A 20278-nucleotide genomic window follows, 5' to 3' on the forward strand; every position below is an offset into this window, starting at 1 on the left:
GGGGTACATACCGAAGATTCTCCTGCGTGGCATTGAAGGACGGGGAACTTGGTCGTAAAGGGGATGTGCGTGGTCATTTGCAGCCCGATGTAACATTGCTCGAAGCATGTCCGTGAGCTTCGGGTCCCTTCCCCAGGTTAGACACTGTACGGCGTGAGTAAACTCTGGGATATAATGGACTTCGTCCCACGGTATGTGTTTTTCGGGACTCAGACGTGCCTAACTTCTCATACTGTTGGTATCTTCAGGGCATCCTCGACTGTCTTGACATCGCAAACGCTACGGGGGTTGCACCGGTAGACTACCGTGTCGCCGTGTCCGAGTCCCGAGCGCAACGATAACATCGAGTCTCTTGGCAGCCCCGTTCCTCGGGCTTTCAAGGACCATCGGGTTCTGAAATGACGACATGGAAGGTGCGCGATGAGCACAAGAGAGTGTAAGAAGACAAGACGAGAAGTCACGCACCCGAACTATCCCCTTGCACGCGAAGACCATGCAGCTGGCGGCGAGCAGAGGGAAGAAGTCGGATAGGAGTGGAGATCTAAAACGTCCGGCATCGCGTCTCTGATAAGCAATTTGTAAGAGTGGATTTGTATATATCCCCGAGCTCGTGTAATCCAAGAACCGTTCGAAGAGAGTGCATCGTCGCGCTGCCAACGGGATGTTTTCTCCGGTTGAGCGTGATCGTCAGTGTCAGGTTTGCAGGTTGTCGTCAAACCCTGTTGTTAAGCCAGTCGACCACGTCGCGATGGATTACCTCTTGATCTCCATAGACTTCTAGCATCCTTTCGGATTTTTCAACGTCGCCGGTGAGTGATATTTCAAGGAATTCGACACATGGCGGGTCCCATCATGGTCGCGATACACTCTTCCTCCGCGGCTCCTGCTACCTTATCTGCGTCGAGCGAAGCGAACTGCTATCGATAGTGCGTCAATCTTGGCCTCTAACAGCGATAGTCGATCCTCAATGGAATTTAGCTGTCTTGGTGGCGTGGGGTCCGCTTTCGAGACAAAGAGGAGCGGGTGTGACCAGTTGTGAACGCTGCTATGGACACGTTGAGTTCGTCCAAGAAGCCATGACATTTGCCGTTCGATACGGCTGTTGCACTTCACACACAGGTACGTCGGGCCTTGCAACCACATAAGTTCAGCACAATTTTGATGGTACGTTAAGAAAGAATGTGCTCGCCTTCGCAGTCCAGGCAGTACCAGTACGACCTCCTGGGGTTGATAACGGCTTGGCATTCGACACATGAGATATGAGGGAGAGAGGGCCCGCCTGAGCGGCTGTCGGCAGCTCGGAGATATTCCAGCTGGGACAGCATTGACTTCGCAGCGTTGAGGATTGAGAAGAGATACACCCGCATCCGAATGTTACGCAACTGCACGACGGCGTGCGGAGGCTGAAGCGGGTGCGCATTGCTCGAAAAGCAGGCAAAGCAGAAGTCGGAAGTCTCATCTACTCCAAGAGTGCAGTCGATGCATACGATGCGGCTGCCCGTGATCGGGGACTTGTGGCAAGAACGGCAGACAGAGGAACTGGAGTCCGCCGCCTCGTTAAAAAGTATGGGTTGCTGCGTATACCGAAGCACTCACCCGTGAATGATACCGCAGCCTGAGCGCATGACTCCCAGCGCATTCCACACAACCAGGTCGTCGGGGTGGATCCTCTTTACCAGCTCTTCGCGTTCGCGCTCCTCCAGATAGTTCGTGCTATATGGGTTCGCCACCTTCTTCATGTGCAATTGCATGTACTGCTCGCGCAGCTGGCGGCGCTTGCGAAGGGAATTCCAGTCGATCGTGCGCGACCGGACATGGACGAGATGGATTGCGACGTTGATCGCGAGCTTCCACAGCGCGCGAGGGCGGTTGTGGGCGAACTCGTCCGCAGATGGACAGGCGAGATGAAAGCCGACGGGACGGCGGGTGAAGGTGAATGAGCCGTACACCGCTAGGTCGTCCGCATGCGGGTCGCTGTCGCTTTCACTTTCGCTTTCGGAGTCGTCCGGCGCCAAGAATCGTGAGCGTGCTCGGAACGATTGTCGAAGGCCCCATGAGCCCTCCATCGTGTTCATGTCCGCGTCTTGAAGCTCGGCCTGGTAGCACCACGCAACCTTCTCGCCGTCGGATGACTGAAGCACGGCGTATGTCTTGATGAAGGCAAAGTTGAGCCCAGTCAAAGTCCCGCTTATCGTAAAGGGGCCGTGTACGTCCTTGCCGCAGCCAGCGACTGTCCCGTCAGACAGATGGGAGGTGATTGTGAGGATGACAAGGCCGTCGGTTCTGTCTGCGTCGTTGTCATCATCGGTGTATGAACCCTGCCAGTGACCGACAAGAAGTCTGGGGCTTCCAACCACGCCGCCAGGATCCGGGTCTGCGGCACAGGCGGCGTTGGCGGCGTATAGGTCGGGGCGCTCGGCGAGGATATCATCCAGACTTTCGACCTGGGGACTGGGATACGACAAAGGAAGCTCGTCGGAGGCCAGGCCGGTGAGGGAGTATAGGTCCCACTCGGAGTTACAGCCCATCTCTGGATCTGCATCCCATTTCGGGTCGGAGTAAAAGTCGCGAATGTGGGGTGGAGTGCGCAAGGGCCGTCTAAAGGAGAAGCGCGCTCTGTCCATTGCCGGATCGCGCTCCCAGAAAGGACTCATCTTGATCTGACCGGATAGGTGTGCATACTGCGAGAACGTGAGCGACAAGCTCAGGAGCGCGAGGCGGTGATCTCATACCAAGCCATGCGAGAAATTTCCAAGCTGTTTCGGGTTGTTGAAATTCTGGAACTTGAACATCGCTATGAAAATTTCAACTTGAAGCCGCTCGGTCTCGCAAGTCTGGTTCACTTACTTCGCAGAATCTTGACCCGATCTCTAGCAGCTTCCCAGACTGTGTCGAGCGACCATACGAGGACGCCGAGCTCTAGAGTGTCGAGTACACAGGTGGATGCCTGTTGTATGACAGCAAGGCTCCTCCTGAGAAGAAGGAATACAACGGGAAGGATGTACTAGATTTACTTTGGTGAGTACATCGTGTGCATTCTTATATAGTCGGACATCGCGCACCGTCTCTGGTCTCTGCCCCCTGGCTATTAGACTTCTAAGGGTCTCGACTTCGTCGATCCGATATTTGACGAGGCGCAGTCTCCGCTCGAATTCGCTCTCTTGTTCCACGACGTATGCCTTGAAATTTGTAAAGGTGTCGTCCCGCTCCCAGTCGATCTCGCTGTCGATGGTCGTACGGTGCAGTCCGGACATAATATTTTCGACAAAATGCAGTTGCGGAGAAGAAATGAATTTCCCTAGTGTTCGCCGATTCTCAGCAAGCACGAGATAGGAGGCGGCATGTATGCCGGAGAAGAGCGCGCGGATGCGTCGGTAGTACCATTGCACGGTCATTTCAAAGCCTGCGGAGGTACACATGTCACGAATGTTCCTCGCTCGTCAGCTGGTAGATACTTACCGTATGTCCAGTACGCGACCCAGCATGGGAGACTATGTCCCGGGTTCCCGGGTTAGCGAGCGGGGTTTACGACATCATGCAGATTATTACTCACCTCCATCCCGCAGGGCACATCGAGGTAAAAGCGTTCACCTCCGATACGGTCACAAACGAAGATAGATCGTGGTTGATGGCTTCCACGAGAAGCTGCGCGCGGGATGCGGTGATGTACCGCAACGCCCATGCCTCGTTGCGGGGAACTAGAAGGTGCCCGCCAGAGCCCTCCGAGGACGCGCGTGGTGATATCCCTGGCCGTGCTTTGTTTGCTACGTCGTAGACCTCTGTGGAAACGCCGACACAATTTGCTTTCGCGAAATGGTCGTGGATAGCCATTACGAGATGCTTTGCCTTGACGCTGTTCTTCCACCCCTAGGCAATGGATGGCGAGATAAGTCAACCGGATGAACCCAGAGACACGGGCGTGAGGGATTACCATCTCCTTCCAGATATGATGAAGATCCTGAGGAACGACCATATATTGAGCTGCACATTCAGGGGAAGAGCATTTCCGTTTGGCTTACCTCGTCAATTATACGTTCATGAGGGCCGCCTAGGATTGCAACTTGGACTTTATCGATCTCGCTGGACATTGCCGCAAACTTGTCTTCGAAACATTCGTTGCCGTTGATGATGCTATCCACGGTCTTCTTAGCAACCTTCTGCAGATAGTCGACTGTGAATGGCACATCCGCCACTCCTGGCTCAGTACGAGTCTGTGATTGTGACGAGCGCTGCTTCGCGATGATCTGTGCGAGAAGATGTTTGTTCTCCAGCACCGCACCGGCGCCCCCGGATTTGCTCGAGATAAAGCTCGCGAGCTCGCGCTCCTCCAGAGTTCCCATGTGCTCGAACACCATCGTCATGAGCGTTTCCATACGTAGGCCGATTGTAGAAACGTCCTTGCGCAGTTTCATGGCCGCGATGTTCAGCTCGACGTGAAGATGAGTCTGCAGTGCACTCCGATGGTCCACGAATCGCTGGCCGACCTCGGCGAACTTTGTCTTCCACCCCGAGCTGGTGAATATCTTGACTGTACGTGCACGGGTTTCATCATCCACTCACATTTAGTGAAAGCGTGCTGACTCACCGAGGAGGCTCTGCTTGCGGTAACTGTCACATACTTTGGCACAGAGTTTGATTGAGGCGACGATGTTGTCCATGCACCGCTTCAGCAAGGGGTATTCGGCTTCCTGGAGGCTTGCCACCCCCTTCAAACTGCGAAGCGTGTGATCTTGTATCGCAGTGTGCCAAGCGGAAATGGACGCACTGGGTGAGAACCTCCATCGTATCGCACATCGTCGTGCATAGCACCCTAATCTTAACATCGTTTTCCCGTCGGCCGAGTTCAAGGTTCAGAGCGGCCTTGAAAAGGAGGATGGCGGCTGCACCGACAACAATTATTGAGTTCTCGGCACGGATGAACTAGGACGCGAGGGTACACGTACCTTGGGTGATGGGATGGAGCCGGGCTACCTCGTCCAGAACGGCCATGACGATTTTGCTCTTCTCTGTGAGGTTGGAGACTTCTCGTTCGATGAACAAAAACGCCGCAGCGTCGTCACTTCCAGCGACGGTGGATATTTTATCGCCTAATGATTGGTCAGTACATGGCGGTGGTTGGTCCATTCCGAAGCTGCAACCCATAGAAAGTGTACCTAGGTGGTTCAGCCGGCGCTCTGCTTTGGTGGGCTTATACGCAGAGATGCGCGCGAGCTCCGCGACAATGCCGTCTGTGTCTGATGGGATGTTGATGTCCATGTTGCACGGAGAGGGAAGGACCTTGCAGATTCGAGAGTTGACTTATAGCAGCTCCGACACGCCACATCCACAAGATAGAGCCGCAGGAGGGCGCCACAGACCGTCTGTACGTACACATCACACGACTGTCAGCGGTGCTGTGCGGAAGTCGTCTGGCGTCGGCAGACTTCCTTCCAAACCCGCTCTGATAGGGGGCAAATATCTAGTCGCTCAAATGTCAGGACGTGGCGCTGATTTGGAGAAGCCGTGCTAGTAGCAACTCACCTGTAAGCTACTGTGCACGAAGCCCGCCGTGCGCCGACATCCCAATCAAGCTATATGCGCACGGTGCACTGACATGAGCACCCGGCGTTGTCCGAACATGTGAGTTGGAGATGATGAGAATATGGCGCCTGCGTCGAAGCATCCCTGTGAACGCCTGCGGAATTTTTGAATTATTATCCTACTGAAATTGCCAGAACCATGGGGTCGTATTCGGTCGCAGCGTCCTCGGTGCCCATTACCCCGTGAGTAGCGTCGGGCTGGGGGATACCATGCTCTTACCGCAGCTATACCCGTCAATGTGATCGCTGCGATTTTACAGTGCACATATCGCAGAAGATGCGCACTTAGCCACAGAGGCTGGCGACCGAACAGAGGTGGGCAAGGAGACGCAGTGGAGCCAGGCAAGCACCACTGGCATGAGGAACGGCCCACGCGGACTTCTCGTAGCAGCTGTGCCATCTGCACTTCCTGTAAAGTACTGTCAATGTCAATATGCATATATGACAGAAGCTAGCATACGCATGCGTACCGTATACTGGCGGGTTCATGCATGAAGAGGACCAAGCGGCGACAACTGCCGACCTGCAGAAGTACGAGTGCGACCGCCCGGAGAATGTCGAAATCGACCAGGATATAGTGAGAAATTCTCCATCACCATTGAAAAACACATTATTCTCAGTTTAACTCGCCAGCCACGACGCTCGAGGATACAGATAGCAAAGCGCAAGAGACGGGGTGAGGGATGAGGAGAAGGTAGAAAGGCGCCCATAAGCCACCGCGGTTGCTTTCGACGGCGCCTCTCTTCGCTCTCTTCGACCCGACCACCACCTTCAAATACCGATCCCTCGCTGCTGGCTCCTTCTTCTCTCTCTCTGGGCATCGAATTGAGGGACCAACGGTGAGCCGTTGCGACGCGACAGAACAGATGATGCAAGGAGAGCAGATAGATCGAATTCCGAAATAGAGGTGAGCCTGGTAAAGTCTGGCATCGTTACGCTCGTGAGTGCCTGTATAGGCGTACTGGACGATAGGAGGTCAAGGATATATGAGCCCATGCGACACGGTGTAAGGTCTATATATGTACACATTCTACGGTGCGTCCTTGCTAGAGCTGTCGCGGCTCAAGGTGGCAGAGACTGAGGCTTCCTGGACAATGGTATTCTTTGAGCTGTTTTCTCGCTGCAAGGAAGAAGGAGCCCATTTACCGCAGTTGGCGTCGAGTGCAGCTCGGGCTGTACGCGACTGGTCCCAGCCTGGGTGTCCTCGTCTTGCACTTTCTCTGCCACGGTTCTGCTGGGACCCCCCACATCATCTACATCTGCCACAGCTTGCTTAGGTCGAGGTGGAATAAGCTCTTGATGCCCGGGATACCTGAGAGCTGCGGTCTACATGTCGGTATCGGGTAACAAGGCGTAAGCTCGCGCAGGCGACGGACCGTTTTGCTGCATCTGCCACTCCCCTTCCAGCCGTCTCTCCTCCGAAGTCTGACTTTCTCTCCACTGACGGCGACGTTGCATTTCCATGGGACCCACTCGCTTACTTTGCCACTGCATTCCAAGGTACTCCCCGTCGGGGCCGAACTTGGGTTGTGGGCCGCTCGCGTAGACGTAGCGAGAGGCTCTCGATTTTTTGCGTTCTTTGGGCATTTGAGGTCTTGGGACGGGATGTCTCTTGGTACTTGCGGTCCGGCTTTTCGACGTGTTGGTGCGTCCGCGATTAGAGTGGTTGTTCGACGCGAGTCAACACGGCGCGACGTTGCGTACGTTGAAGTCCGACTTACGGCAGCGCTGCGCGTACTGGTTGCGGTTGTCGATGACCGGGCCGAGCGCGAGGCCTACTTGCTTGTTCGTCGGCTTCCGAGAATTGACATGCACGATAACTCTGCCGTAGTGCAAGTCGCGTCTAGTTACTCATCAGGCTTCAAGACGAACAGGACGCCCAAATGTCATTATAGGACTCCTTCAAGTTCCGCAAATCGAGCTCTATCTTACGACTCCAAGCTGCAACGCCGCCAACGACCACCGCAACCATCTGCCAGATGAGCCTCTAGAGCCCGGGTTGCACCTCACTGGGCCCGGTCTTGGCGTCCTCGTATTTCGCGACTTCCTCCGCCGCCGTCTTACTGGGACCCGCTACAGGCTCACTCGAGTCCGCGGTTGTAGCAGTTGGCTTGGGACGCGGTGGGATAAGTTGGCGATGCCCGCGGCGCAACAACGCTGTGGTCTATATGTCAGCATGGAGCGACAAGTCGCTCGCTCGCGCAGGCGACGTACAGGTTTGCTGCCACTGCCATTCCCTTTCCAGCTGTCTCTCTTCCGGCGTTTGACTTTCTTCCCACTTGCGGCGGAACTCCGATTCCTTGAGGCCCACCCGCTTATCCTGCCACTGCACTCCTAGATACTCCCCGTCGGGGCCAAACTTGGGCTGCGGGCCGACACAGCGGACATAGCGAGATGCCCTCGGTTTGCGTTCTTTGGGCATGTGAGGTTTTGGGACGGGACGTCTCTTGGTACGAGTGCTCAGGGATTTGGTTGTTTGATGTGTCGAGGCTCGAGTCAAGAGCCAGCCGCGCGTGCTCGTCGTGATTGTGGAATAGTGGTGATCGGCCCGTAATCTGCGGTTTCGATGGAGGCCTCGAGATACTGGCAGTCGCACTGCCAGTAGTTGTTCACAAATCACCATAAATGGGTATGCACCGTTCGTCGAAGTTCACTCAAAGCCAGATTTACTTTCGCACTTGGACTTCTATCTTACAACCTCAAGCATCGACGCGTACAGTGACCAGCGAAGTTATCCTCCGTAGAGTATGCTTACCAATAGCGCTCTGCGGCACATTACACCGGCGCGGCAGTCGTATACGCCCACAGGGAACCAACGGCGCGCTTCACGTCCGTAATCTTCCACCCCGCGGACTGCGTGAGCGCGTCCATCTCTCGGTATGTGCGTTCCTTTGCATCGAATAGGCCGAGCATCTGAAGTGGGGTTAGTCAGTTACTGACATGGCTTCGTTTTATGCAGCGGGTGTCTTACAGAGATATCGAGGATGTACCCGTTCGCGCTCGCTCTGCCAAGGTTAGGCAGCAACGGCGAGCCCTCCGGGACAAGCGAACGCACCGCGCCTTGCGAGGTGCTGCCTATGTCCGCCTTATCGTCGACGCATGCGTATGGCAACAGATTATCGACCAGGAGGAGCTTCGTGTGCGGCCCCGCTGCGCGCCGTAAGATAGACAAGAGTCTGCACCGTTGAACGTGAGTTGGGCATGCCATCCGGGTAGTGCAACGTGTACTCACACTTTGACGTCTCTGTCAGGCCAGTTGTGCGCGACCGCACGGGCAAGGAAGACTGCGGGCTGGCTGACGGTACCGACGCCGGGGACTTCGAATGGCTGGTGTTCCTCGAAGAAGTCCTGCGCATGGAACGTAACGCGGCCGGAATCGAAAAGCTCGGCGTGTTTATTTCCCCACGCCTAGAACGACGTGCTATGCGTAAGCGGAATACGTACGACGGGCATTGAGCGAGAAAATCACCTCGCGAGCGATCGCGACTACAGGCGCTCGGTCTTCGACAACGAACTTGAGGTGCGGGTACGCTTGCGCCAAGACGACCGACACGGAACCGATTCCTCCGCCGATGTCGACCACGACCGAGTCTTTCGGAAGCTCGTCCCACGGGAATCCTGCAAGCCGCTTAGTATGTCTGACCGCGGGCGTCGCACGTCTCGAGCGGCTCACCGTGGATAACGTTCTCCTTGAGCTCCCAGTACCGTGTGCCGTTCATCGCATGCCCGAAGCGCGTCAACCGCCACTCGTTCCCGGGCTCCTCGAGCCACTCGTAGTACTTGAGGGGCGTATTGTACGCCATCGCGAGTGGGAGCCCGTTCGTTGCGTTGGTCGCCAAGCCGCCTTCGAGTAGCCATTGCGAGAAATAGGACATGAGCCTGAATACCTCTTCACCTCTGCAACGCACTAGATGTTAACGCGTCCTTGAGGGTGTACTGTGTACGACTCACGCTTGGCCCACGAAAGCGGCAACGCCATCTGTCTCGTCGTACTTCTTCTGAGGGCTGGTGAATCCTTTTCAGCGTTAGATGAATAGTGAGGATAACAAGGGAGCTCACGCGGCTTTGATCTGCTCGACAGTCTTCCCGGAATCGATAAACGACGTGAGTCTGTTGTTGGCGAACACATCGGGCGTCACTTCGCGGACCCAGTGGTATGTTGCAAGTACGCGTAGGACGTGGCCTGGATCGCAGACGTGAGCATCTGTGACTCCACGGAATCGCTCGTAACGTACCGATCTTCGAAGGGTCGATCTCTACCTCCTTCGCACCGGGAGTCACCGCACGCAGCTCTGCCACCTTCGCTGCAATGTCCTTCGTGCTGAGACCCGCTGGACCCGCGTCTCGAAGGATCTCCGGGATATGGACCTGCTCCACGAAGTGGAACAGCGCCGTGATGTTTCCCTATAGGAACGTTTGTGAGAACCTCAACCTGTGCGTAATGCAACACGCTTGACGTACGCCGTTCATGATCTCGACAAGGTGGAAGAACGGTTTGTGAACCGTCGCCGTAAGCTGCCCGCACGCGGCCACGATCTGGTTCGCGGCAGAGAAAACGGCGGCGTCGAGCTTGAGTGCCTCTGCACGGTCGACATCGGAGCTGTGTTGGTGGCTGCTGTAGTACGGGACGTCGAGCGAGGGATACTCGAGGGGCGGGCTCTGGCTCTTGTAGACTTTTTCAATGTTGTCGATCGCTTCGCCGATGACGGCATGTAGTGCGCGGAGGTCAGCGAACGTCATGTTGTCGACAGAGGGTGCTGGGAGAGGCTAGGAATGGGTCGCTCGATAGCGCGAGGTGGAGCCAGTGCGGCCGATGTCTTATGAAGCGTGATGCTGAGCGAGCCGTCCCGCCGAGCCCCATTGGCGTGAGGTCTGTGCTGAGACCGCTTGAGGGGCACCGCGGGCGCCGACGATACAAACCTACTGCGCATGGGAGAAATCCGTATGTCTGGTGACGTCGTCAGCTATTCGATTTCCACGACATTCGGGATTCTCCAGCGTAGAAGAGGGGGCACGCGGGAGCGGTCGCAATACCATCCCTCGAAGTTGGCCGAATGCGTAGCGAGCATGCCTTGTGCTCGGCCCAGCCGGCGTCCGGACGTACCTGTAATCCGAACATACGGTACGCATGTCAGGGCGTGTAAGCGGCGGGGTCTGTATAGACCGAGCAGCAAAGCTATCATGTTCTATAGCAGTGTAGATATACGAACTTCCGCACCGTTTGCGTCAGAAAACATCAGAACGCCGGCGCGATTGGAAAAGAACGCACCTCTACAGTCAAGAATCACCCGGTTGCACCTCTAGTAGCCCACTCAAGCCATGATTCGTCCATGTGCTCTATACCGGCACCGCCGTGATGTACGCCCACAGGGACCCGACCGCACGCTTGACGGTCGTGATCTTCCAGCCCGCCGCTTGCGTGAGTGCGTCCATCTCGCGGTACGTGCGCTCCTTGGCGTCGAACAGCCCAAGCATCTATGACGCGGAGATCAATCAGTTCAACGACTGTCATTAATGGAACGAGTAGATAGACTTACAGTAGTGTCTAGAAGATAACCGTTTGCGCTCGCCTTGCCGAGATTGGGCAGGAGCGGCGACCCTTCGGGGACGAGCGAGCGCACCGCGCCGGCGGAGGAACTTTCGATATCTGCCTTGTCGTCGATGCACGCGTACGGAAGGAGGTTGTCGACAAGGAGCAGCTTGGTGTTAGGCCCGGCCGCGCGGCGCAAGATGGCCAGGATACTGGAGGATGGCCAATCAGTAAGAGCACAGATACCACGAGTGTTGCGTACACTTTGACATCCTTGTCGGGCCAGTTGTGCGCGACCGCGCGAGCGAGGAAGACGTCGGGGTGGGTGACCGTGCCGATACCTGGGATCTCCAAGGGCTGGTGCTCATCGAAGAAGTCTTGACTGTGGAACGTGATCCGGTTACTCTCGAAGAGATCTGCATGCTGAGTACCCCAAGCCTACAGCGAGACGCGAATAACGTGGCGTATGAGTTCAGCTCATCTTAGAGTACGATGGAAAAATGGCAGACGCACCTCGCGTGCAATCGCCGCGACAGGGCCTCGGTCTTCGACAGCGAAGTTGAGATGAGGGTATGCTTGCGACAGAGTAACGGAAACCGAGCCAATGCCTCCGCCAATGTCGACTACGACTGAACCCTTCGGGAGGTCGTTCCAAGCAAATCCTATAGATGTTCGTCGTCATTCCTGCGCGTGGCATGATTGACCACGAGATACTCACCGTGAACGACATTCTCTGCGAGTTCCCAGTGCCGGGTGCCGTTCATGGAATGTCCGAAGCGCGCCATACGCCATTCATTTCCAGGCTGCTCGACCCACTCATAGTACTTGAGCGGCGTGTTGTAAGCGAGTTTGAGCGGCAGTCCGTTCGTCGCGTTAGTGGCCAAACCGCCGTCGAGTAGCCACTCCGAGAGATGAGACATGATCCGGAAGACTTCCTCCCCACTACCAAGCAAGCGTTACAGGAGGTTCGAAGCGGAGGATGGGGCGCCACTTACGCTCGACCAACGTAAGCGGCAACGCCATCAGTCCCGTCGTACTTCTTCCGTGGGCTACCAGGAACTTGCGTTAGGGCAGACGATGCGCCAGACGCGCAAAAGCGAACTCACTCGGTCTTGAGCTGCTCGATGGACTTCCCAGAGTCGATGAAGGACGTGAGCCTGTTGTTGGCGAACACGTCGGGCGTCACCTCGCGGACCCAGTGGTACGTCGCGAGCACACGGAGGATGTGACCTGTTCCCAGAGACGTGAGTGTTCCAAGTCTCGGACGCGTGCGATGGCTCACGCGCACGTACCTATCTTCGCAGGGTCTATGTCGACCTTCTTGGCACCAGGCGTCGCTTCGCGCAATTCCGCAACCTTAATCGTGATGTCCTTCGTGCTGAGGCCAGCAGGTCCCGCTTCCCTGAGGATCTCCGGAATGTGGCTTTGCTCTACGAAGTGCATCAGAGCGACGACGTTTGTCTACACGCAAACCGTCAACAACGAACGAATGAACCACCGCTGGTGACATGTGTGTTGAACGACGTACACCATTCATGACCTCTATCAGCTGGAAGAACGGCTTGTGTACCGACGCGGTGAGCTGTCCGCACGCAGCTACGATCTCGTTCGCTGCCGAGAAGACAGCTGCATCGAGTTTCAGTGCCTCTGCGCGGTCTGCCTCCGGGTTGTGCTTCAGGCTGCTGTAGTACGGGGTATCGAGTGAAGGGTATTCAAGGGGCGGACTCTGGCTCTTGTAGACCTTCTCGATGTTGTCGATGGCCTCGCCGATGACGGCGTGTAACGCACGGAGGTCGGCGAACGGCATTGTGCAGGGAAAACGTCAAGAAAGCAGATGCGTGGCTGTAGGGTGCAGACGTGTAACGAGCTTCGTGAGAGGTCTTCTTATACGAGCAAGACGTCGACCAGGAATCCCAGAAAGTGATAACATGCTGCAAGTCGCGGCGCCCGAGCTAGTGGTTGGGAACGCAATACGCGACAGTGAGAGAACGACGCGTATCCGCCGATGTGTGAGTAATCTAGTCTCAACGACGTTGAGGGTACAGCAGCGAGTAGGCGAGGAGGATCCGAGGGCAAGGGACCAAGGGGGCCTGAGCATAGAGTAATCCCTAAATACCCGCCTCTGCGTTTGGGTGAAAACGGGGTATGTTTGGCTGGAAGCCATGCAAGTGAGTCGAATGGAGTTCGAGGAACCGAACTTGCGGAACGACTGGGCTAGAAGATATCATGTGAATCGTTCTGCGGCAGGTGCCAAGTAAGCGAGTCCGATTCATATGTATGAGGAGACTCACACACCAAGGTCAGGTTCACGCACACGTCCGCAATGGCGTCGACGGCCGTGGTCAACGACTCGGACTCAGAGGGGTGGTAAACGTGCTCAGACTCGCGCGCCGTATACAGATTGTCGCACGAGTGGACTCATGCGCTAAGTGAAGTCGGACACGAGTGGGAGTGAGCGTTGTGAGCAAGAGGGCGTGGGATTTCGACCCCGCGACCAACGGATGTTTTCGCGCTTGCTCGACACTTATTGGGCAAGTGAGAAGGATCGATTCCCGGGAGACAAGTGTCAACGAAGCCAACTTGCGAATGTTAAGCAGGCACCTAACGACTCTTTTGATATTCTTCGGTGCTCACCAAAGCAAGGCATTATCGTGCGTATAGTTTGAGCCCACACGAATAAAGGTCAGAGGATCTCGTGAGTCCAACCTCGAGGCCTTCCGTCGTTGTAGCACAATCCGGATGTATTACTACCAAAATACAATGAAATGCGAGAGTCGAACAGTACACGATGCAACACAAACGAACAGCCGCCGCGCGATGACGATCACCGACGATCCGTCTTGCCCATTTTCCGCTTGCCGGCAAACAAGTGCTTGGGCTGCAAGTCGACCATGCCGTCAGCGATCGTCGCCCAACGACACACCACACGAATACGAGACGTACCATTTTGGTCTTGATCGCGCGATCGCCCTCTCCGGCTTTCGCCTGGTAGTTGCGTTCTCTCTGCCCGAGATTCCGCAGCTTGACCGCTTTTGATGATTGCTAGAGAGCGCGAACGGTTTGTCAGTACCAGCTCTATACGCAGAATGCATGTCGCAACTCACCGCTTCGTCGCGCATACCGGACAGCTGCCGATTTGTCTTCGGCGCGCGCGGGTGCTTCGCGACGACCGCGCCAGAGTTTGCCTTCTTCCGCTTGATCTTGGGTGCCTCCTGTCCATCGACGTCCATCCAGTCGTCCTCGCCCTCCTCGCCGCTCTCGTCCTCCTCCATCGCCGCCGCCATCGCCTCGTCCTCCTCGCGCTCGCGCTTCCGCTTCGCGCCTGCCACCTTCGCGAGCATCTCCGCGCGCTCCGTGATCCGGCTCGGGTCGAGGCCCGCCTTCGTCATGCTTGACGAGAGCTCCGTGATGGAGCGCAGGCCCGCCGTACGGGGCAGGAGTGCGCGGTTCTTCATCGCCTTCTTCGTGTTCTGCGACACGAGCTTGTGCTCGCGGTCTGACTTCGCCTGGACTGCCTCGCGCTCGTCGTCCGAGTCGAACTGCAGCGGGTGTCAGTATCTGCGCTAGGGAAAGCAGAAGGGCGAGGGTTACCATGTCTGATCCGGACTCGTAGAAGCCCTCCGCTTCGAGCTTCTCCTCCTCGCGCTCGAGCGCCTCGAGTTTCTCGAGGATGTCGGGGTCGATGAAGTCGGCGATGTTCTTGCCGTCCATGATCTCCGGGATGATATCGCTCTTCCACTCGTCGTTGGCGAGCATGTAGTTCTCTGCACAAATCATCAGCAAGTCGCACGGCGCTGGTATATAACTGGTACCCACGCTTCATGTTGATGTTGTACACGCCCGCACCACCCTCCTCGAGCTCGACGTCGCGCGCAAGGCGACGACGCTCGGGGTCCGTCTTGTCGAACTTCTTGCGCTCCTTGACCGCCTCAGGGATGAACGGCGTGCGCGTGACGTCGTCGCGCGGCTTCGGCTGCGCGACGTGCAGGCGGTTGAGGATCGCGTTCACCTTGCTGCCCTTGAGCTTCGAGTCGACGCGGTGCTCGAGCAGCGCGTCGCACGCGACCGTCTTGAGACTCATCACGCCCTCGTCCGTGTAGCACGAGACCTCGACGTGGCGCATGCCCTCGCCGTTGATGATCTCCTCGACGAGCGCGCGGCGCTCGGGCTCGAGCTCGTCGAGGCGCGAGACGTCCGCCTTGTTGAGCACGAGCACCGTCGGCTTGTTCGCGAAGAGTGGCTTGATCGAGTGGAAGAGCTGGCACTGCGCCTCGACGGAGAAGCCGCACTGCTCGGAGAGGTCCATGAAGTAGAGGATGCACGCCTTCAGGTGCGCGAGCGCGGTGATGCTCTGCATCTCGATGTTGTTCATCTCCTCGAGCGGGTGGTCGAGCACCCCGGGAGTGTCGATCACCTGCCAGCGCATGTACCTGTGGTCGAGGTGGCCGACGAAGAGCGACTTCGTCGTGAACGCATACGGCTGCACGTCGACGTCCGCGCGGGTCACCTTGTTGATGAAGGACGACTTGCCGACGTTCGGGTACCCGCAGATGAGCAGCGTGCGCGCGGTCGGGTCGATCGCGGGCAGACGGGAGATATGCTTGCGGACCTCCTCGAGGAACTCGAGCGCCTCGTTCTGGCGGCGCATGATGGTGGCCATGCGTCCGAGCGCGGCACGCTTGAGCTGCTTGCAGCGGTACAAGCTGTCGCCGAACTTGAGGAGACGGACATAGTCCTTCGCGACCTGGTCGATGAGATGGCGGGCGGTGCGGAGCTGGCCGAGGGCGAGTTTGTAGTGGTTCTTGTCGTAAAGGACGTTCAGGAGGGAGGATAGGAACGGGTGCAGGTCCTAGCGATCCGCTGCTTCAGCACTGCGGCGTCTTCAAAAAAGTACGGAGCACTCACGTCAATAATCGGGAACTCCTCCAAAATTCCACCGAGCTTTTCATCAAACGAGTCCTGGGTAAACTTGACCTTGCGCATGTAAAAGTTGCGGATACGGCTGATCTTGAAGTTCTTGTGGATAACCTGCGCCGCACATCCTCAATAAGCAACACTTCCCTCTCCACCAGCCCGCAAGCCCTTGAAAGACCAAACGCACCGTCGGCGTTTTCCGCTGCGTCTTGGAGAGGACGATGTCCAAGAAGTCGGCCGCCTTGGGCACGGGCGCGATCGCCTTGAGTCCGCTCGTTGAGGTCGTCGACATTTTTGCGGTTGCTGCGGTCGTCTAGATATACAGAAAAAGAGGGGCCCAGCAGCAGACCGAGGGGAGGAGGGAGGAGGGAACGAGGCGGAGGACGAGGAGCTGCTTTGCCCAAAACGGCAGCACGGATCGAAATTTTGGATTAGGTAAGGGCCTTACCCACGTGCGGCGGTCCCTTTAGCGCCCGCTACTCAACGCCCGCCAATGTTCGTGCCAAATGCTCGTGCGCCCGAAGTATAGTACAAACACCGGCAGGATATATTCCACGGTACATACAACAGGAAGAGTAAGGAAGTAGGAGCTCTATCTACTCGCAAACCAGGTGGAGGAGAAACATGTACAGAGAAGACGCGCACTGCGCCCGAGCGACCGGGCGCGGATAAGTAGCGGCAAGGAAGAGCAGGCGGGGTTTATTCACAGAGAGGGGGATATATCCAGCCAAATGTCAAACTAGGGTTATTGGGGGGCGTATAAGCAAGGAGAGAGAAGGGGAAGAGGAACTGACGAGGGGTGCCCTACGACACCCCTTATTCGAGCAGCAGCAGCGGTACGTAAGATATGAGTTGAGTCGTACAACGTCACGGGCAAAAGGAACAAAGCATACGGAGGGGAATCGTGAGTAGGATCGGGCGGTGAGATAAATGGGAGGAAACACGGACGGACGGAGCGGAGAGAGGACGCGTAACACGTCCTGGGGGTCATACAGTCACCGTCAGTCCCGCAAACCAGAGGAAAGAGTCATCGCAGTCGTAGTCGTCGGAATCGTCGGTCGTCGTCGTCAAGACGTTTAATCCCAGTCAATGGTCAAGCCGCCGGGGCCTGCGCTAGCAATGCCGATGCCACGCTCAGCTTCGCGCCGGAGCCACTTCATCGCACGCTTGTCCGTGCGTAGGAACGGCTCGAGCAGCTCGACACACCGGCGGTTGTGGTCCTGAAGCGGCCGCCGTCAATATATAACGGTCGCACGATATTGACGCTACTCACCTTCAGCCATTGCCGCTCTTCCTTCGAGAGCATGACCTCCTTGACCATCTTCGTCTGTATGGGCACGCAGGTGAGACGCTCAAACCCGAGCCACACATCACCATTGAATTGCCCCTTCGTCTATCATTCAAACGTCAGAAAGATCTCTTAGCAATAAGGAGGATTGAAGGTACCCTGATACGACGAACGACGAGCGCGGACTCGATGCGCATACCCCATTTGCCGTTGTTATCTGTCGAACAACTGTGTGAGTCAACCACTACGGAGAGCGACGAGGGGAAAACGTACAGAAGCCGGGCTCGTTCGTGAGCACATGTCCGGGCTCGAGCGGCGTGTCCGACGAGAACCCCTGCGGGCCCTCGTGGACATTCAAGAACGATCCGACGCCATGACCAGTGCCGTGCTACGACAACATCAGCACCTTTGAAACACACCGACCTGAAAGCGCGCGCACCATATAGTTTAGACCGTCCTGCCACAGCGCCCGACGGGCCAGCACGTCCAGCTTAGCCCCAGTCGTGCCTTCCGGGAAGATAGCGGTATCGATAGCGATCTACGCACCCGTCCTCCGTCAATAACCGTTCGGTACAGCCAGCGAGACAGGGTACGTACGTGTCCTTGCAGCACGCGCGTGAACGCCTCGCACTGGTCGGGCGTCGGCCGGCCAAAGTGCACCGTCCGAGTCGTGTCGCACGTACCATCTCGGTACTGTCCCCCCGAGTCGCTACAAGCCAGGCACATGTCAGCACAACAGACTCTGATAAGCTGGAGCGGCGTATTACGCACTTGAGATAAGGCGTCTCGCGGTCGATCATCCGCGCCGTCGACTTATGCGGCGTGTAATGAGGCAGTGCTGCGAACCACCGCGGTTAGCATCCCGTCGTACGGCATCGGTATAGCTGCGGAAGACTCACCGGCGTTGGGCCCGCTCGCGGAGATGCTCTCGTACGCGAGGCCCATGTAGTGCTTGTTCCTGCGGCGGTATTCCGTCAGACGCCATGCTGCCTCCCACTCGGTGATGTCGTAGCCCTGCGCCATCTTCTCGTCGAGCCACGCGAACCACTTGACGAACGCTGCGCCGTCGCGCAGGTAGGCGTTCCGGAGGCCGTTGATCTCGGTCTCGTTCTTGATCGCTTTCATCTCCTCGACATACGACGGCAGGACCGTGTAGCGGAAGCTTGTAAGCATCAGGCAGATCGCGTACGACGTCTGGGGCGAGATGATGACCTGTGCGCAGCGAGCTGTTAGGAAATGCTCGGCATTGTGGTGTATCTGTACTTACATTGCCTTCGCCCCATTCCTTCCGGCGGAGGAAGGTCCAGATGTCGTTGTAATCGCGGACGTTGACGCGGATAGTTGACAAGTACGACTCGACTTCGGGAGTGACCTTGGCCTGGTCGATGAACAGAGTTGCAGTCTCCAGTCCCACGAACAGGTACGAGTGGAACACCGGGTTGAATGGGATGTCGTCGCCGCGAAGGTTGAGCAACCAAGCTATTGACGCACATTAGATCATGCCCACACCGCCGTATGATACACACTCACCGATGCACGAGAGGTTCGACATCAAAGTTGCGACCTGCATCTGCGAGGGCTTGGGCTCGGACTTGGAGTAGGACGGTACAGCCGGGCGCTGCTCCTTGATCCACTCTCGCAGCCTCCTGAGTTTATCATTCGCGCCGTTGCCCGTGAACTCCGTAGGCTGGACGTAGATGAGCTCGCGGCTGCGCGCAGGCTTGTCGCGCCAGATGAGATCGACAAGGTTCTGCGGGGGGTAGTACAGCTTCGAGTTCTTTGCCTTGAGCGCGTTGTTCAAACTGGTCGCCTCCTTGTACGAGATGAGGCGCGCGTCGATGCCAACTTTGACGTCCTTCGCGCGCCCAACGATCCACTCGATCCAGTTTCTGACTTCGCCCGGTGCGCCGGTGCGAATCTTACGCCAGTTGTGGTCGCACTCCTCATCGGCCTGCAGCCAGTAGCGCGAGTCGGTGAAGATATAGGCGTAGTCCATAGCGATAATGGCCTGGCCGGCGGACCCGGTGAATCTGGACATCGGCGTCAGCGCCAGTAAACGGAATGAATGGAAGATCCGTACCCTGAGACCCACTCCCGACGTTTGTCGGAGATGGCGATGTATTCAGAGCCGTGCGCGTCCTCGGTGGGAATCACGCTATTCACAGAGTTAGCGATTGAACACCAATAGAGGGTGAAGAATACGCACTAGTATGCGAGCTCGTGCTGACGCATATGGTCACGGATGGCTTCTATCCTGGTACTGGTATCCTGCCTGTCGACAACGGGGTCGTCGCGAGCCTTGCGCTCATACGCAGAGCCGACGAGGGTACTGGAGGATTCGGAAGGGTAGAGGGGAGGGCGCCGGCCGGTGCTCCGCGCGGTATTCTTTGTGGTGTTGGAGTTGAAGGTATTGGAACGGTTGTGCTGGCTCTGTTGGCGCATCTCCGGCGGGAATGGGTGGTGGCCCCCAGAATGGCCCGTGGATTGCGAGCGAGAGCGGGCGCCGCCAGGGATGGGGTTGAAAGATGGTTGGCCTGGTTGGGCGAAGGACTGCATTGAGTTGGTGCGGCTCGAACGCGAGGAGCGGGAGCGGAGGCCGTCCGAGCCCTGGTGCGAGTAGACGGGGGGCGGGGTAGCCTCATGTTCTTCCATGAGCTCCTTCTCGCGCTCGCGCTCCTTTTCCTTCTGGCCCGTGCCCCATCCATAGCCGAAACCCCACTTCTTGCCCTTGGACTTGGAGCCGGTCGCGGTGTTGGACCGCTTGAGGACGGGGTGAGTGGGGACTTCGCGAGCGGCGAGGCCATCGGAGACGTTGAAGGACTCGGTTTCAGATGAGAAGGTGAGCTTGTCGGCGTGAGAGGCTGGGTGTGAGGTGAGAGTAGCGGTGGGGGAGAAGGAGTTGCTTCGGAGGCGACTGAGACTCGAACGGCGAGAGGTCCAGTCCTCAGTGATAGACTGCTCAGAGGG

General features: G+C 57.1%; 5 protein-coding genes across 5 annotated transcripts; all 5 read right to left on the bottom strand.

The window, feature by feature from the left end:
- Positions 1-1592: 1592 nt before the first annotated feature.
- On the bottom strand, positions 1593-5256 carry TRAVEDRAFT_43949 (uncharacterized protein; the record flags this gene model as incomplete). Its single annotated transcript, XM_008035753.1, has 12 exons — positions 1593-2681; positions 2733-2794; positions 2848-3004; positions 3063-3403; positions 3460-3491; positions 3554-3867; positions 3932-3958; positions 4020-4528; positions 4586-4713; positions 4766-4880; positions 4944-5087; positions 5154-5256. The coding sequence occupies 12 exons, from the start codon at positions 5254-5256 to the stop codon at positions 1593-1595; spliced, it is 3021 nt and encodes a 1006-aa protein (XP_008033944.1).
- A 2310-nt stretch (positions 5257-7566) lies between these two features.
- Positions 7567-8001, bottom strand: TRAVEDRAFT_43950 (uncharacterized protein; the record flags this gene model as incomplete). Its single annotated transcript, XM_008035754.1, has 2 exons — positions 7567-7736; positions 7794-8001. The coding sequence occupies 2 exons, from the start codon at positions 7999-8001 to the stop codon at positions 7567-7569; spliced, it is 378 nt and encodes a 125-aa protein (XP_008033945.1).
- Positions 8002-8354: 353 nt separating this feature from the next.
- TRAVEDRAFT_34708 (O-methyltransferase) lies at positions 8355-11054 on the bottom strand (the record flags this gene model as incomplete). Its single annotated transcript, XM_008035495.1, has 10 exons — positions 8355-8492; positions 8551-8755; positions 8812-8987; positions 9049-9197; positions 9253-9458; positions 9531-9584; positions 9639-9762; positions 9815-9983; positions 10041-10159; positions 10964-11054. The coding sequence occupies 10 exons, from the start codon at positions 11052-11054 to the stop codon at positions 8355-8357; spliced, it is 1431 nt and encodes a 476-aa protein (XP_008033686.1).
- Positions 11055-13846: 2792 nt separating this feature from the next.
- TRAVEDRAFT_162070 (GTP binding protein 4) lies at positions 13847-16315 on the bottom strand (the record flags this gene model as incomplete). Its single annotated transcript, XM_008036507.1, has 7 exons — positions 13847-13987; positions 14053-14151; positions 14214-14648; positions 14701-14873; positions 14926-15958; positions 16015-16137; positions 16211-16315. The coding sequence occupies 7 exons, from the start codon at positions 16313-16315 to the stop codon at positions 13934-13936; spliced, it is 2022 nt and encodes a 673-aa protein (XP_008034698.1). The 3' UTR covers positions 13847-13933.
- A 784-nt stretch (positions 16316-17099) lies between these two features.
- Positions 17100-19867, bottom strand: TRAVEDRAFT_114596 (Creatinase/aminopeptidase; the record flags this gene model as incomplete). The annotated part of the gene is made up of 12 exons (XM_008036508.1): positions 17100-17243; positions 17297-17416; positions 17470-17528; positions 17585-17699; positions 17751-17849; positions 17909-18020; positions 18083-18149; positions 18211-18523; positions 18579-18790; positions 18842-19341; positions 19392-19466; positions 19518-19867. The coding sequence occupies 12 exons, from the start codon at positions 19865-19867 to the stop codon at positions 17100-17102; spliced, it is 2166 nt and encodes a 721-aa protein (XP_008034699.1).
- Between the last annotated feature and the right edge of the window lie 411 nt (positions 19868-20278).

The sequence above is a fragment of the Trametes versicolor genome (assembly GCF_000271585.1).
Source record: "Trametes versicolor FP-101664 SS1 unplaced genomic scaffold TRAVEscaffold_2, whole genome shotgun sequence".
Lineage (NCBI taxonomy): Eukaryota > Fungi > Basidiomycota > Agaricomycetes > Polyporales > Polyporaceae > Trametes > Trametes versicolor.